Source organism: Mytilus californianus, unplaced genomic scaffold (assembly GCF_021869535.1).
Source record: "Mytilus californianus isolate M0D057914Y unplaced genomic scaffold, xbMytCali1.0.p SCAF_5, whole genome shotgun sequence".
Taxonomy (NCBI): Eukaryota; Metazoa; Mollusca; class Bivalvia; order Mytilida; family Mytilidae; genus Mytilus; species Mytilus californianus.
The window spans coordinates 86684495-86700584 of record NW_026262701.1 but is presented as its reverse complement, the minus strand read 5'-3'; the positions used below and the strand labels follow the sequence as shown (position 1 = coordinate 86700584).

Genomic DNA, 16090 nt, shown 5'->3' with positions numbered 1-16090 from the left:
CTTCCTTGAGTTATGCCCCTTTATAAATGGAAAAATGGCTAAATCTGTCGTTTCCGTTCTCTAACTTTAGTTTGCCTCAACCAAATGTTACGGTCTTAACTACGTTAATCCTGCATCTGTATGTGTAAGTTGACTCTTGCATATTTACAAGCAGAGGCATCTGTGGCCCATAGACACATTCTCCATTTTTAGCTTACCTGGCCCAAAGGGCCAAGTGAACTTTTCTCATCACTTGGCGTCCGTCATCCGTCGTCCGTCGTCGTTTACTTTTACAAAAATCTTCTCCTTTGAAACTACTGGGCCAAATTTGACAAAACTTGGCCACAATCATCATTTGGGTATCTAGTTTAAAAAATGTGTCTGATGACCCGGCCAACCAACCAAGATGGCAGCCATGGCTAAAAATAGAACATAGTGGTAAAATGTAGATTTTGGCTTATATCTCTGAAACCAAAGCATTTAGAGCAAATCTGACATGGGAAAAAATTGTTTATCAGGTCATGATCTATCTGCCCTGAAATTTTCAGATGAATCGGACAACCTGGTGTTGGGTTGCTGCCCCTGAATTGGTAACTTTAAGGAAATTTTGCCGTTTTTGGTTATTATCTTAAATATTATTATAGATAGAGATAAAATGTAAACAGCAATATTGTTCAGCAAAGTAAGATCTACAAATAAGTCAACTTGACCAAAATGGTCAGTTGACCCCTTAAGGAGTTATTGCCCTTTATAGTCAATTTTTAACCATTTTTTGTAAATTTTTGTAATCTTTTATTAAAATCTTCTCCTCTGAAACTACAAAGACAAATTTAACCAAACTTGTCCACAATCATCATTAGGGTATCTAGTTTAAAAAATGTGTCCGATGACCCCACCCGCGAACCAAGATGGCCGACATGGCTAAAAAATAGTACATAGGGTAAAATGCAGTTTTTGGCTCATATCTCTGAAACCAAAGCATTTAGAGCAAATCTGATGAGGATAAAATTGTTCATTAGGTCAAGATCTATCTGTCCTGAAATTTTCAGACCAATCAGGCAACACGTTGTTGGGTTGCCCCTGAATTGGTAATTTTAAGAAAATTTTGCAGCTTTTGGTTATTATCTTGAATATTATTATAGATAGAGATAAACTGTAAACAGCAATAATGTACAGCAAAGTTAGATCTACAAATAAGTCAACATGACCAAAATTGTCAATTGACCCCTTAAGGAGTTATTGCCCTTTATAGTCAATTTTTTACAATTTTCATACACTTTGTAAATTTTTGTAATTTTTTACAAAATATATTCCACTGTAACAACCGGGCCAAGTTCATTATAGATAGAGATAATAGTAAGGAGCAAGAATGTTCAGTAAAGTAAGATCTACAAACACATCACCATCACCAAAACACAATTTTGTCATGAATCCATCTGTGTCCTTTGTTTAATATGCACATAGACCAAGGTGAGTGACACAGGCTCTTTAGAGCCTCTAGTTTCAAATCCAAGTTAGGGCCCGACAACTGCTTCTGAACTTTAAGTAATTGAACAGGTTAAAGGTATTGGAGAGTATCAATTATTTACATTAAACGTATGTCAAAGTTAGTGATACATAAAATTGAGAATGGAAATGGGGAATGTGTCAAAGAGACAACAACCCGACCATAGAGCTTCTTTAAAGCTTCTTTTTTTCTTAAATCTAAAAAAGAATGATATATTCCCAGGGGTTAAAAAAATTTGTTACAGCTCACTAGCCCAGGACTTATTGGTAGCAGGATTTTACTAGCCCTGTTGAAAGGGCTGCTAGCCCATCAAAACTGACCTGCTAGCCTGAGTATACCTTTCAAATTTAGAGTGGGTGTCCCTTGTTTTGAATGCGGCATTATACACGGTATTTGATAAAATAGATCAAATAAATTTTTGTTTTATTAATTATAACAAGGATCTCTAGACATCTTTTTGGATATCCCTTGTACTATGGGTTAAATATTTTCGGGCACAGAAAACATGTTCATTGATATTGTCATGTTAAACCAGTGGTTCAATTCGTATATTTGTTGTTCCCACATACAAAGCAGACTTTTTATTAGCGAGATCGGGAAAATAACGGCAATATTCACAAAACATCATCTCTTGTTTATCATCAGTAACAGTCGACCTTGCCCATGGGGAATCTTTCTGTCCATGACACTATAAATGTTTTTTTTCGCTTTTCCTGGTCGTATTTGGCATTTTTTGGGATAAATTTTCAGCCTCATTACCCCCTTCATCTACCGTTTTTCGTTTTAAAACTGACAAAGTTCCTGTGGTGGCCGTACTAAAATGTTTAGAAATAATTTGTGCATGGTTTCAAGCTCAAATTAACAGCTGTCCGACAAGACAGGTCAATATCGATCATTACATCATACACCCAAGTACCATTAATTGAAAATCTCGGCATAAGCAATGTACAATACCCCCTGTACTGAGAAATTGATATTGAAAGTACGTGAATTGCGATCAATACATGATACCGGTCCACCCAGAGTTAGTTGTTCTATTTTTAAAACATGTACAAAATCGGTTCAAATTCTTGGAATCCCGGATGACGTACGTAATTGAATCTGATTGGCTAAGATAGAATAGTGATGAGGGGATTTTCCACTTACTATTTTGGAAATGCCAAGAATTGTTTGTTACTAGTCCGTCGGGCATATTCGGTTACAAGTTTTAATTGCCCGAAGTGTAAAAGTCTAGTCCCGGGCGTCGGGCTAGTGGATTTTTTAACCCCTGATTCCAAGCTAACTACATCCTCATTTCTTCTATTATTCAGAAATCAGAGCTATATCTATGGGACAAGGACAAGAAGTTCATGCCCGGAAATTAATTAGTCAGTTCATGCATTCAGTAAGTATTTGAACATGTATGCGGGTCTGGATGAGGTTTACAGAATAGAGAATAATGGGCCAATACTATAGAAAAATGGGCCCAAAATAAAGGAAAAGAAAAAGTTAGGCAAAAGAATAGAGAATAATGGGCCAATACTATAGAAAAATGGGCCCAAAATAAAGGAATAGAAAAAGTTAGGCAAAAGAATAAAGAATAATGGATAAAAATTTTGAAGAATGAAGAAAACTGGCTGGAAAAATAAAGAATATAGAAATGAAGAAACACCCCCAATCCAGACCCTCATGTATGGATATTTTTGTAGCAACATTATGTTACCAGTATAGAGCATAACAAAAGTAGGTGAACAGTATTTGTTTAAAATCATCTTGATTTGATTTTGATTTTTGGTGTTTTTTTTTATCGCCACTTTTAAGCACCACTTTTGGGCTATTTCGTGGCGGCCAGTTTTTATTGGTGGAGGAAGCCGGAGTGCCCAGAGCAAAAATCATCTTGAAGAAGTCTTGTTAATCTTCCTTGCCATATAATGGAAGGGTTACTGCATGAACATTGCGGAATATTGTGCCTTGTAGAATATTATCATATTGATAAGAACTTGCATCTTGAATTACCCTGGTATAATAGGAGTATTTGTAGTTCTTGAAATGTCAGTTACTATTTGTAAAAACTTTTATGGTTAGTGTAAACAATATTTTATTTAGAAACAGATAAATAAATACGTACATCAGTACAATACATGGATTGGAAAACAAGTGACAAGTCACTTATACAAATTTTATGGTTTTTAGTTTAAGATTCACATCTAAAACTCATCTACATAGAACCAGTTAAAGGTCTTATTTCAGAGTAGACTTATTTAAACATTTTTTACACATGATATATTTTACATTTACAAGTTACAATAATTCCAAAAAAAAATTGTTAAGTTTTTCCCATTGACCAGTACTAAAGATACTTTTTTAGCTCACCTGGCCTGAAGGGCCAAGTGAGCTTTTCTCATCACTTGGCGTCCGTCGTCCTTCGTCGTTAGCTTTTTAGCTCACCTGGCCCAAAGGGCCAAGTGAGCTTTTCTCATCACTTGGCGTCCGTCGTCGTTAGCTTTTTACAAAAATCTTCTCCTCGGAAACCACTGGTCCAAATTTAACCAAACTTGGCCACAATCATCATTAGGGTATCTAGTTTAAAAAAATGTGTCCGATAACCCCACCAACCAACCAATATTGCCGCCATAGCTAAAAATAGAACATAGGGGTAAAATGTAGATTTTGGCTTATATCTCTGAAACCAAAGCATTTAGAGTAAATCTGACAAGGGTAAAACTGATTATCAGGTCAAGATCTATCTGCTCTGAAATTTTCAGACAAATCTGACAACCTGTTGTTGGGTTGCTGCCCCTGAATTGGTAATTTTAAGGAAATTTTGCAGTTTTTGGTTATTATCTTGAATATTATTATAGATAGAGATAAACTGTAAACATCAATAATGTTCAGCAAAGTAAGATCTACAAATAAGTCAACATGACCAAAATTGTCAGTTGACCCCTTTAGGAGTTATTGCCCTTAATTGTCAATTTTTAACAATTTTTTGTAAATTTTTGTAATCTTTTACAAAAATCTTCTTCTCTGAAACTACTGAGACAAATTTAACAATACTTGGCCATAATCATTATTAGGGTATCTAGTTAAAAATATTTGTCCGATGACCCCGCCTTCCAACTATCATGGCCGACTTGGTTAAAAATAGAACATGGGGGTAAAATGCAGTTTTTGGTTTATATCTCTGAAACTAAAGCATTTAGAGGAAATCTGACAGGTGGCAAAAATGTCATCAGATTTAGATTTATCTGCCCTGAAATTTTCAGATGAATCAGACAACCTGATGTTGGGTTGCTGCCCCTGAGTTAGTAATTTTACCAAAATTTTGCAGTATTTTGTTATTATCTTAGATATCATTATAATATCTAATACTATTAATTTTGATTTTAACCTTATTTTACATGATTTCCAAAGCATCAGTAAATACAGGTGAGCGACACAGGCTCTTGAGAGCCTCTAGTTTTTATTTTGTGTCTTTTTTGAGCTTATATGACACAGGCACTTGTCTCAGAAAAAAATTTCCTATATACCTTAATATAACACAAGGTACTTAATTCGCATTTTTGAAAAAATGTCACCCAGTCGCTAAACTCCGTTATATTTCGATTTCTCGGTTGTCAACCCCACTAAAACTTGTTATGCCGTAAATCTAAATTGATTTATCTACACAATGGTGTATAACACACATACCTTTGTTGTCGGAATCATTCGTAGCAGGCCTACCCAAGTATGTCAACCGTAATTATTTCCTCTACCAACACTCGATTGATTCTGAGACAAGTGCCTGTGTTCTTTGATATGAAAAAAAAAACTTTTTTGTAATGTTTACATTGCCTCAAAGAGTTTGGCAACTTTTGCCATGGACATCTATTTTGTCATTTTTTTATGCACTATTTCTTCTACATGCATGCTTAATATACATAAAATGAATATAATTCTGTTATAATTACTAGTTTCTAAAATAAGATTTGCTGCACAAATAAAATCAGATAATATATTATGAAACTAGATGTATAAAAATATATGACCATTGAGGCAGTTTGTTTGATCAAATCTAAGTTTAACTGCTTGAATGTTTTAAGGTTACCTTTTGTAATTATTATTATTGTAATTTTATTGAATATAGATGAATTTGAAATTTTAGGGAGGATGGGCTTTGCTGCAGAATTGCCATTTAGGTCTAGATTTTATGGATGAATTATTAGATACTTTAGGGGAGGTGCAACAGGTACATGACCAGTTCAGGGTGTGGATAACTACAGAACCTCATCCAGGATTTCCTATCAGTTTACTACAGGTATTTGTTATTGTATGTAATTCTCTATTGAAAATATGAATAAATGAGAAAATATGAGGGTTAATGGTATTTGCTTGTTTTGTTTGTGCATTCAGTTTGAATTCTAACTTCTGCAATTATTTCTTGGGAGAAAAGAAAATATAACATTGGATTTATTGGTGTTCTTCATTTAATCATTTGATAGGTTTTTTTCAACAATTAACTAGAGAGTTCACACCTTACATCAAGATTCAGTCAGTCTCTAGCATCAACTTAAGCTGTACTTTTTTTCATATAATACCCCCACTCACTGAGTAGAAGGTTTACTACAATGCACCTTATCTGTCCCTCATCTTATGGCTTCAACTTAAGCTGTAATTTTGGATATTGTGTTCCCACTAAGCCAGTGGTTGGTATATTGTAATGCCCCTTATATAACTTCTGTTACATATGACTGGATTTGATATATAGTCCGGTACTTTTTAATGTTAAGTTAATATACTTGTTAGCATTATTCAGACCTGCTGGATGTCACTTCCTGTTTGAGGAAATTTTGATTTTTTATCTTGTTAAAATCATCAGCAGTTATATAAGAAGATAGTTGAAATTGACGAATCCTATCAATTTTCTTAGAAGTCACTTTTGATAATGTTTGTTTCAGACTTCTATTAAGTTCACCAATGAACCACCTCAGGGAATTAAAGCAGGTCTAAAGAGGACATATGCTAGTATTACTCAGGATTACCTTGATGTTAGTAACATGCCACAATGGAAAACAGTATTATATGGTGTGTCATTTATGCACACAGTAGTACAGGTAATTTATACACAAGCATGGTTTCCACTATGAAATATAAACGTTTTTTAAAATAAAAGTGTCACATTGCTTTGTGATTTAGAAAAGATTGTATTGCACAGAACAGGATGATTGTCAAACAGAACAATTCAGGTTTGTGTACTATATTAAACAACTATGACCTTCATTAAAAGTTAATATCAAAAATTATTAAATGGAGAAAAGATTATTTTCATGAGGTCAAAAGGACCGAGGGAAAATAAAATTTTCAATATTTAATTATCTCAAATTAAACTTTTGATGGACATAATTTAGTAAATTTGAGTTAATGTACTTTTGTTGCTTGTTTTGTGCCTTTTAGTCTTTCTGTTGTAGAATATTTTTTATGTCTAAATCAGAACTGCAAACTATTCTTAGAAAGAAAAAAAAAACTTAAATGTCTTTCACTTGATTAATGCAAGTCTGATGCATCCATATACCTTCTACCAGAAAATTCTAACTACAATCTGTTTCCAAAGTTTACTGAAGTTTAGTAAGTCTTTTTGTGAGTCTGATACCTACAAGCATAACCTGGACACAATTTCTATATATGTTATACTCTATAACTTAAACTCCAATAATAAAAAAAACTAGGCAATATTTCTTTTTCAAATGTTTGGTTATTTCTCCAATATGCTTTCACTGACATGGTTTAGCAATGTTGCCACTGCCTTAATTAAATTAAGGACTGTTCCATTGAAACATAATTTTATATGGTACCCAGAGACAGTACTTAAACTACACAAAAAGAGGCAATTTTAGAATGTAACTTACTTTTTCAAAGAACAAAAAAAAAAGTTTGACACCAACCAAAGCTACCTTTCCTGGTTCTTATGTATGTTTTAATTGAACAGCCCTAAGCTCCTTTTTGATTTTGACAATTTCGGTTGGTTATTCCAGAGTTATGGGACTTTGATTGTCAAAAACTAGACAATTATTCATGTATGCTTGTACAAATCATTATGAAATTTTTTAAACACTTTTATTTATTCAGTAACATGTATTTAATCTGCATATAACCAATTTGTAGATTAGCCATCAGATACTCCTGGCACAGCTGATAAATTCTTTGGTGGTGACCAGAAAATGTTGATGCATATGTTCAAGCCTTAAGATGTTCAGAAAACAAATTAAAAGATGAAAATTTTAGATAAAAAAAGTATGTAACAGACAGACAAATAAATAATAAGTTATAATTCTTTTACTAGGAAAGGAGGAAGTTTGGTCCACTTGGATGGAATATTCCATATGAATTTAATACTGCAGATTGGGGAGCTAGTTGTCAGTTTGTACAAAACCATTTAGATGATGTTGATCCCAAAAAGGTAAGAAACAGAGAACTACAGCCGTTTTAGGTATAATGATGGCCTGACTGTACTAACAAGAACACAACAGATTTATATGTTGATAAAATCTAGCACTGTAGTTGTAAGAGTTTATATATAGGGCAATTTAACTTGCATAGATTTTTATCCAACTTGACAAAAAACATTTTAGGGTTGCAGAGAGAATTATATATCTATATATATATATTTTTTCTTCTTCTCCCATTTAGTTAATTTAGATACGGAAATTGTTCCATGTTACATTGTGGGACGATTCTTACGGTCTGCATTAGATATAGATATATGTTATCATGTAATATAAGTGTTCTTTCTAAACAGATTAAAATGTTTTGCTTCTGAAAATGGAAACTTGCCTTTCAATATTTTAAGTTAGATCTAAATGCAGCTTCACTTACAAATCTAATTTAGGGTATATCTTGGACAACTGTTAGATATATGCTTGGTGAAGTGCAGTATGGTGGACGAGTTACAGATGATTATGATAAACGCTTACTTAATACCTTTGGAAGGGTAAGATATGATTATTGATTTCAGTCCAGGAATGTCAAAGCATCATTTAAATATGTCTTATAATGAAGAAATTTAGTATTTAGATTTTGATTGGTAATCCTATCACAATATTGTCAAAACTTTTGACTGTTCTTTGTACCATAGACAAAGCTTTATAAAAATCTTGACAAGGCAGTTCTTAAAAATATTTTTAGGATTGTGCTTTTTCTTCTTCTCCACAATATCAGATAACAATGCAAGTAATGTAAGTGCTAAACTTAATTTCATTTGGCTCTCAGAATTGATATTTTAATTCTGTTGGTTCAAAAATTCAGAAATTATTGTATTAATTGGCCTATTGACTTTGAAACACTTTCTTAGCTTTCATGTATTGGTTTGTAATAAGTAAGTTCAAGGGGAGCCATTAGTGTTAAATCAATGATATTTAGTATGCAGTTGTATAAGCATTAAAACACATCTCATTTCTATGGAGATTATTTTGCCACACCCCCTCAGTCATGGTCTATTGACTTTGAAACTTTTGATTAGTTTACATGTATTAGTTTGTGATTAGGTCAGTATTAAGGGGAAATTTTAGTGGTAGGTCAATGATAATTGGTATGCGGATGTATTAACATTGGTACATCTCATTTCCATGGAGATTGATTTGCTCTCCCCCCTTTTTTTCAGTCATGGTTCATTTACTGAATGTTTTGCATTATTTATATGTTAATGTTTGTCATAAGATCAGTTTAAGATGAAAGACTAATGTTAAGTCAATGCTATTGTGTATGCAGTTGTATTGGCATTTGCAAGTCTCATTTTATTGGAGATTATATGGCCCCACCCCCTTGTCATGCTTCATCGACTTTGAAACTTTGACATAGTTTACAAGGTAAAGTTTGTGTTTACGATAGTTTAAAGGGAACCACTTATGATCAGTCAATGGTATTTGGTATGTAGTTTTATAAACATTGGCATTTCACATTTCCATGGAGGTTCTTTTGCCCTGCACCTTCAGTCATGATTCATTGACTTTGAATGATTTGCATAGTTTACAGTGGGAAATCCAGTGACAAAATATTACCTCCCCTGCAAATATTGAAAACTAGATCTTCTCAATGTTTGTCCCATTTTAGCAAGGACGCTGTCAATTATGGATTCACAGGAAAACGTTCTGGTAAATAGTAAAAAATATAAATAAGTCGAAATAAAAACAAAACTTTCATTCAATGTTATTATTTCCCTTCTTAAGTAGCAAATGACGAGTTCAGTAGGCTATAGAAGCTTTATGTAAAAGTGGTTTGAAATGTTGCTATGCGAGAATAAATTCCTGGAGTACCAACTTCAATTTATTTTTCTACTGGCTGTATACCTTTCTGGAACATGCTAATTATCCAAATATATATACAGCTAGATCAGAGAAAGTCAGGGATTAAATTCCAAAGGAATCGATTGATATGCAGCAAAGATTGGCACTTTTGAAATTCAGTTACTAAGCAAATTCAAAGGGCCTTATCTCGAGGTAAACACTGAATGTGAATAGATCAATAAGACCGCAAATACATGTAAAAAAATAGAGACAACCTTTTCTTAAAGTTGTATAAAAAATAGTAGAAAGATACCTACTTTATAAAAATAGTTATGTTTAATTTCTTAACCTGCACATACACCTTCGGTTGTTGTCTGCTCTTTGGTCGGGTTGTTGTCTCTTTGACATATTCCCCATTTCCATTCTCAATTTTATTTTAGACTTTTAAATTTTTATATTCACAAAAAGACAGTACTTCTCTATTGAATGTACATGTGACAAGAGCAGACTGGTGTGCTCGATAACTTAGGTGTGCAAAAATAAGTTTACTTTGGGAACTTGTAACATGCTAAGGACTTTGTGGAACACTCCGAAAATTGGTGAGCTGAAAGATCTTTAGATTTTGTATGTTCATGATTTTTCCCAATTTTTTTTTATCAATATGCAGCAAAGATTGGCAGTTTTTAAATTTCAGTTTCACAAGCTTCTAATGCAATTATCTCGATAAATACTGAACATAAAACAGCATGTATTTGCATGTATATTTCTAATAACACAGTTTAACAATTAATTTATTTAAAATGCACAGTTATTATTTAGAAATAACTTTTGATCAGTATCGTCACCGGCATTGTTTTATTATTGACTTTCTCGACTCTATCATAAGAAGAGTGAATTTTCTTTTGTTTTCGTTCACTGGATATCCCACTGTTTACATGTTTAAATATTGCTATTTTAATTTCAACATTTGCATTATACCATCAAAATTACAAATGCGAGACATATCTCTGTCCACAGTTCATTATTTTGCAATTAGGGGAGTATCGGAATAATAAGAACTCGCATTCTGATATTTGTTACATGGGTATTGAATGCAGATTTTTCTGAAATTGCAATAATTAATCTCACATTTTCTCCATTTTTCAAAAATCACAATAATAAATGCAGGCAATAATTTCTGAATTTACAACTGTATGTGAGCTTGCACACTAAAGGTTATTGAATTCATATCTTTTTGACACCCATTTCCTGTTCCCAGTGTTTGACCTGACATTTTCTTTTCTTTCTTGAAAATAATGGTGATGGCATATCTTGCAACCATGGCACTGCTGTTTGTGATTGTTTTTCATATTTTGCTATTAGAAGGATTTTTGACCTTTTTTGTGATCTTTCTCTCTGATGTTAAACTCTCATCATTTTGTGAGTTAACATTTATTGATGCAAGTTTTTACTCAGTGTTTGGGTATTGGGTAATTCTCTTGTTTACATCTACCTGATTTATTTTTAAAGGTATGGTTTGGCGACTTCATGTTTGCTGATACTTTCCAGTTCTATACTGGGTACAAGATTCCTAAATATAAGACTATGGAAGATGTAATGGGATTTATAGAACAGCTGCGTTTGGTGGATTCTCCAGAAGCTTTTGGTCTTCATCCAAATGCAGATATAACGTAAGTTTATTTGCAACTTGAAACTTTTGGCAAAGTAGATATATATGGTTTCTCTTATGTCATTTCATCAAGTGTGTTTGGACATATAATATACTTTTACCTGAGTAAAATATCAACAGTGTTGGAATTTGAATTTGTTTAAAAGTCCTCTTGAACTTGAAAGTTTCTGCTAAATGGAATTCTTTATATATGAGAAATTCATAACTGGTCAGCTACTACAAAGTAAGTGATTAATTAGTTTTATCTATCCAAATTTAGAATGCTATTTGGATATACTATATCTTTCATTTTCAAACCATTTTTTAAGGTACCAAACCAAGATGTCAACATCAGTTCTGGAGACCATCATGAGTATACAACCTAAAGATAGTGGTGGTGGTAGTGGAGAGACCAGGGAAAGTGTGGTCTACAGACTGGCTGGGGACATGTTGAGTAAACTTCCACCAGATTATATACCACATGAGGTACATACATAACGGTCCTGTATATTCAGAAACTATTGTGGCATTTATATTGCGATTTTTGAAGACTGAACAAAAATGCAAGCTGAAATATTGCGATTTCAGGAAAAGCTTTATATAAACAAATGTATCGAATATTAGAATGCGAGTTCTTATTATTGCAATACTCACCCAGTCGCATTATTTGCATTAATAATAAACCTCACAATAATTTCTAAATTTACAGTTATTTGTAAGCATAGTGTGTATTCCAATTAAGGTTAACTTTTACAGAAACAAAAGAAAGAAAGGCAACTGTTACATTGTACTTTGGCATTGTAGTTTTTTTGAGTTAGCAAATAGAATGTCAATTAGTTTAAGACAGCAACTATAAATGATTTGCGTTCTTGTTGAAGTAATAATTCTTTATTTTATCTTACAGGTAAAAGACAGATTAAGAAAGTATGGACATCTCCAACCATTAAACATTTTCTTAAAGCAAGAGATAGACAGAATGCAGAGGGTAATAGGTGTAGTAAGGACAACTCTAACAGATCTGAAACTTGCTATTGATGGTACCATTATCATGAGTGAGGTAGGACATCATTAAGGGATGAAACCGGTATTGCAGCTGATGGTCATAATACTGAATAGAACTTCATATATATGAAATTTAAATGTACCCACCATGATGGAATTAACCGTTCTTTGAAGAAGCCTTTGATTTTAGTTTGTATTTCTTTATTCTTATATCTGTAACTGAAGTGCTAAATCTTTTTGTTGCACAGAAGATAGGTCACTTAAATATCATTTAACAATATGACTACTATTAAAAGTAGGGATGTCAACAAGTATTCGAGTATCGAATACCTAAATGATGCATCACCTAATTGGTGTCCTTTTATATAACTGTCTTCTTTTTATGAAATTGATCTTTTTGAGAACCTCTTTCGGATTAAAGAGGCATCACTGATTATTCAAATAGTAAATAAAATACATTTTGTTTCGAATGCTTGTGCTAAACTGTCATTTAAAATGCCTCCTACCTTGGGTTATACCTAGGCTTACACTTTAAACTGAACATGTCTTAGCCATTCCGTTACATTGGTACCGTCAGATCAAATATTTATGTCTGAAATACTGTTAGTTACAAAGTTACAAAAACGACTGTACCCAATAATAATTCACAAGAAAATGTTTCCAAAAAAAATAAATTTGTTGCATCCTCTGGTGACCCTCAGTGAATAGTTAAACATCTAATCCTTACGCCTTTGTAAATAAATGTGTTTGCTTAACGTTTATCAAATGATATTGTTTGAAATGAGTTTTCCTTGTTATAATTCTTAAATATGTGTTCATTAAATTATATTGATTAGATTATTGTTTTTTTTACTTAATTACTACTTGTAGGTAATGAGCTATTAATTATGGTGTGTAATTCATTATTTATGTACATCTTTTTTCGTCCGTTGAACAACAAACCACAGAATGTAAAGTATGTATTTTTGTGTTTCCATGTTTTAGATATATTCCCGAGCAAGTACTCAAGTATCGCTCGATAAAACCAATGAGTACTCGATTAGTAATTGTTCACCGAGTTGACATCCCTAATTAAAAGGTTTAAAGTAAACAAGGTTTCTTCCTAAAAATAATATAAATGTGAGTGGTTTTTTACCTACTTTTAATACCAAACTAATAATGTTTAATGCAACTTGCATTATAATTTCAGAACCTAAGAGATGCTTTAGATAATATGTTTGATGCAAGAGTACCAAACCTTTGGAGAAAGATTTCTTGGCAGTCATCAACCCTTGGTTTCTGGTTTACAGAGTTACTAGAGAGAAATGAACAGTTTTACTACTGGGTATTTACTGGTAGACCAGATGTCTTCTGGATGACAGGATTTTTCAATCCTCAAGGTATTTGTCTGCATTTAAATATGCATCATCTATACTTAAAGTATTATTTTGTGGTAGAATAACCCTTGCAATGTTAAAGGTCTAATGTTATCATTGATATCATCCAAAGTTTTGACAAAACATTTACAGTAGTCAGTGGCTGGGACATACAGTTTTACCTGTAGATGCTTGGCTTATTTTTTTACTTTTCACATCTTACTAATAAATGGATTTGTTTTGATTTTATTTTTCAGTCAACTTTTAGGTACAGTTTTAAAAGATTTCAAGACTTTAATTACTGAGTGGTACCTTCATGGAATATTATAAAACTTGGATAGAAACTTCTTAGTAATATGATGACGAGAGCACCCTGAGCTAAATTTTTCTATGTTCTGTATTGTACTGATAAATGGAGTTTTGGGTAGTTAGCATTAAACTTTTACACTGACAACAGAAAATGTTCTATGTACACTTGTTTTTTATATAGGATTCCTAACAGCCATGAGACAAGAAGTGACAAGGGCACATAAAGGCTGGGCATTAGATTCTGTCACTTTACATAATGATGTTATCAAGCAGTTCAAGGAAGAAATAACTTGTGCTCCTCCAGTAAGTGTTTCATGCACTGCTTATATCAAATATATGTGTAGAGATAACGATGATGTACTTGTATTCGACAGCAGAACCTCTGATTCATTTCTGAATTTTTAATTTTGAATATAATTTTGCATGATGAATGGTTTGGCATAAGAAACACTGGCAAATACAAATTTTGCTAAGAAAGGCAAAGAAGGAGGTATGATAAGGGCCTTTATTTGGCCCCTGAAATCGCTAAAATAGTAAATTTTATTGACGTCTTTCAAATCAAGTCCAGAAAGTTCACTTAATTTGTGACATCACTATAAAAATGTAAAGAATTGATCCAAGATGGTTCTTTCAAGAATACTTTTTGATTTTCGAATTCAAGGGGCCAAAAATAGTGGCCTTATACCTTCTCCTTTGTTTTAATTGAGCATAAAAATATGATCCTTCATTTTCTGTAATTGGGTTTCCTGTTCTTTTAGAAAATTATTTTTTAGTGAATTCCAGTGTAAAATATTGGACATTCTATGGTATGACAAGTAATGTCATCGCAAACATTTCTTCAGGCATACATAAGTTTTCTAATAATTTGATGGTGTAAAATTTGTAAAGGAATTATTTTATTTTTGTACATCAGATGAACTTTAAAAAAATTATCACCAAAATGAAAATAAGAAGATGTGGTATGATTGCCAATGAGACAACTTTCCACCAGAGACCAAAAGATTTAGAAGTTAGCAACTATTGGTCACTGTACGGCCTTCAACAATGAGCAAAACCCAAACCTCATACCAGCTATAAATGGCCCGGACATGACACGAAAAATGTGAAACAATTTAAACGCAGCCTGATTTATGTACAAAACGAAGATGATGTGTAGCAACAAATGACAACTACTGAATTATAGGCACCAGACTTGTGACAAGCTCATACAGAATGTGGCTAGATTAATGTATGTTCCTATATTACTGGTACATCCTTAGTGTATGAGAGAATGTTAGAATTTAATTTCTTGTAAGTTCTTCATTTTGCGAAAACAAAAGACTACTTCAATGAAAATTGCTGTAAATCTTCACTTAAAACTGTGTTTATTAACATTTAAATTTTCTATATTGTCAATGGTCTTTTTAAGTTGAAATTTATATGTATTGGAATTACATACTTTTACTATCACCAGTTGAAACAAGGCAATAGTATGTGAATAAGAAAATTAAAACAGAAAATATCTATGTTTTCGGTAGATGGTATAGTATAATTAATATAATGATAAAGTAGTATAATTTCATTTTACAGGAAGGTGTTTATGTTTATGGCTTGTGTTTGGATGGTGCAGGATGGGACAGAAGAAATTGTCGTTTGTGTGAGTCTCCAGCTAAAGTCCTGTTCACACCCATACCTGTAGTTCATATGTTTGCCATTAATTCTACTGCACCAAAAGACCCAAGACTTTATCAGTGTCCCGTCTACAAGAAGCCAAATAGAACAGATTTGACATATATTACTTTTATTGTCTTAAAGACTACTCAGTCACCTGATCATTGGATTCTCAGAGGTGTAGCAGCTCTGTGTGATATCAAGTAGACGTTACATGAATATTGTTATCAACCTGACTAATATCTAGGTATTATGGAATACTGTATTATGTGCAAGGAACTATAAATACCATTATTATAGTATTGTATGGGTATATTTAAACATTGTTTTAGTTTATATTAGTATTGTTGGATTATTTATTTACTTTTACAGAGAATTATATTATTGTTGTGTAATGAGCATG

General features: G+C 32.6%; 1 protein-coding gene across 1 annotated transcript in view; it reads left to right on the top strand.

Annotated features, from left to right (window-relative positions):
• The window catches only part of LOC127701706 (dynein axonemal heavy chain 8-like), a 166696-nt gene extending 150606 nt beyond the window's left edge, over positions 1-16090 (top strand). Inside the window, exons 79-89 of the mRNA XM_052205709.1 lie at positions 2797-2870; positions 5610-5762; positions 6403-6558; positions 7785-7901; positions 8331-8432; positions 11233-11393; positions 11701-11857; positions 12276-12428; positions 13563-13752; positions 14219-14340; positions 15607-16090. Of these exons, the coding sequence (XP_052061669.1) occupies positions 2797-2870; positions 5610-5762; positions 6403-6558; positions 7785-7901; positions 8331-8432; positions 11233-11393; positions 11701-11857; positions 12276-12428; positions 13563-13752; positions 14219-14340; positions 15607-15894 (1673 nt within the window). The 3' untranslated portion in view covers positions 15895-16090. The remainder of the gene's footprint in view (positions 1-2796; positions 2871-5609; positions 5763-6402; positions 6559-7784; positions 7902-8330; positions 8433-11232; positions 11394-11700; positions 11858-12275; positions 12429-13562; positions 13753-14218; positions 14341-15606) is intronic.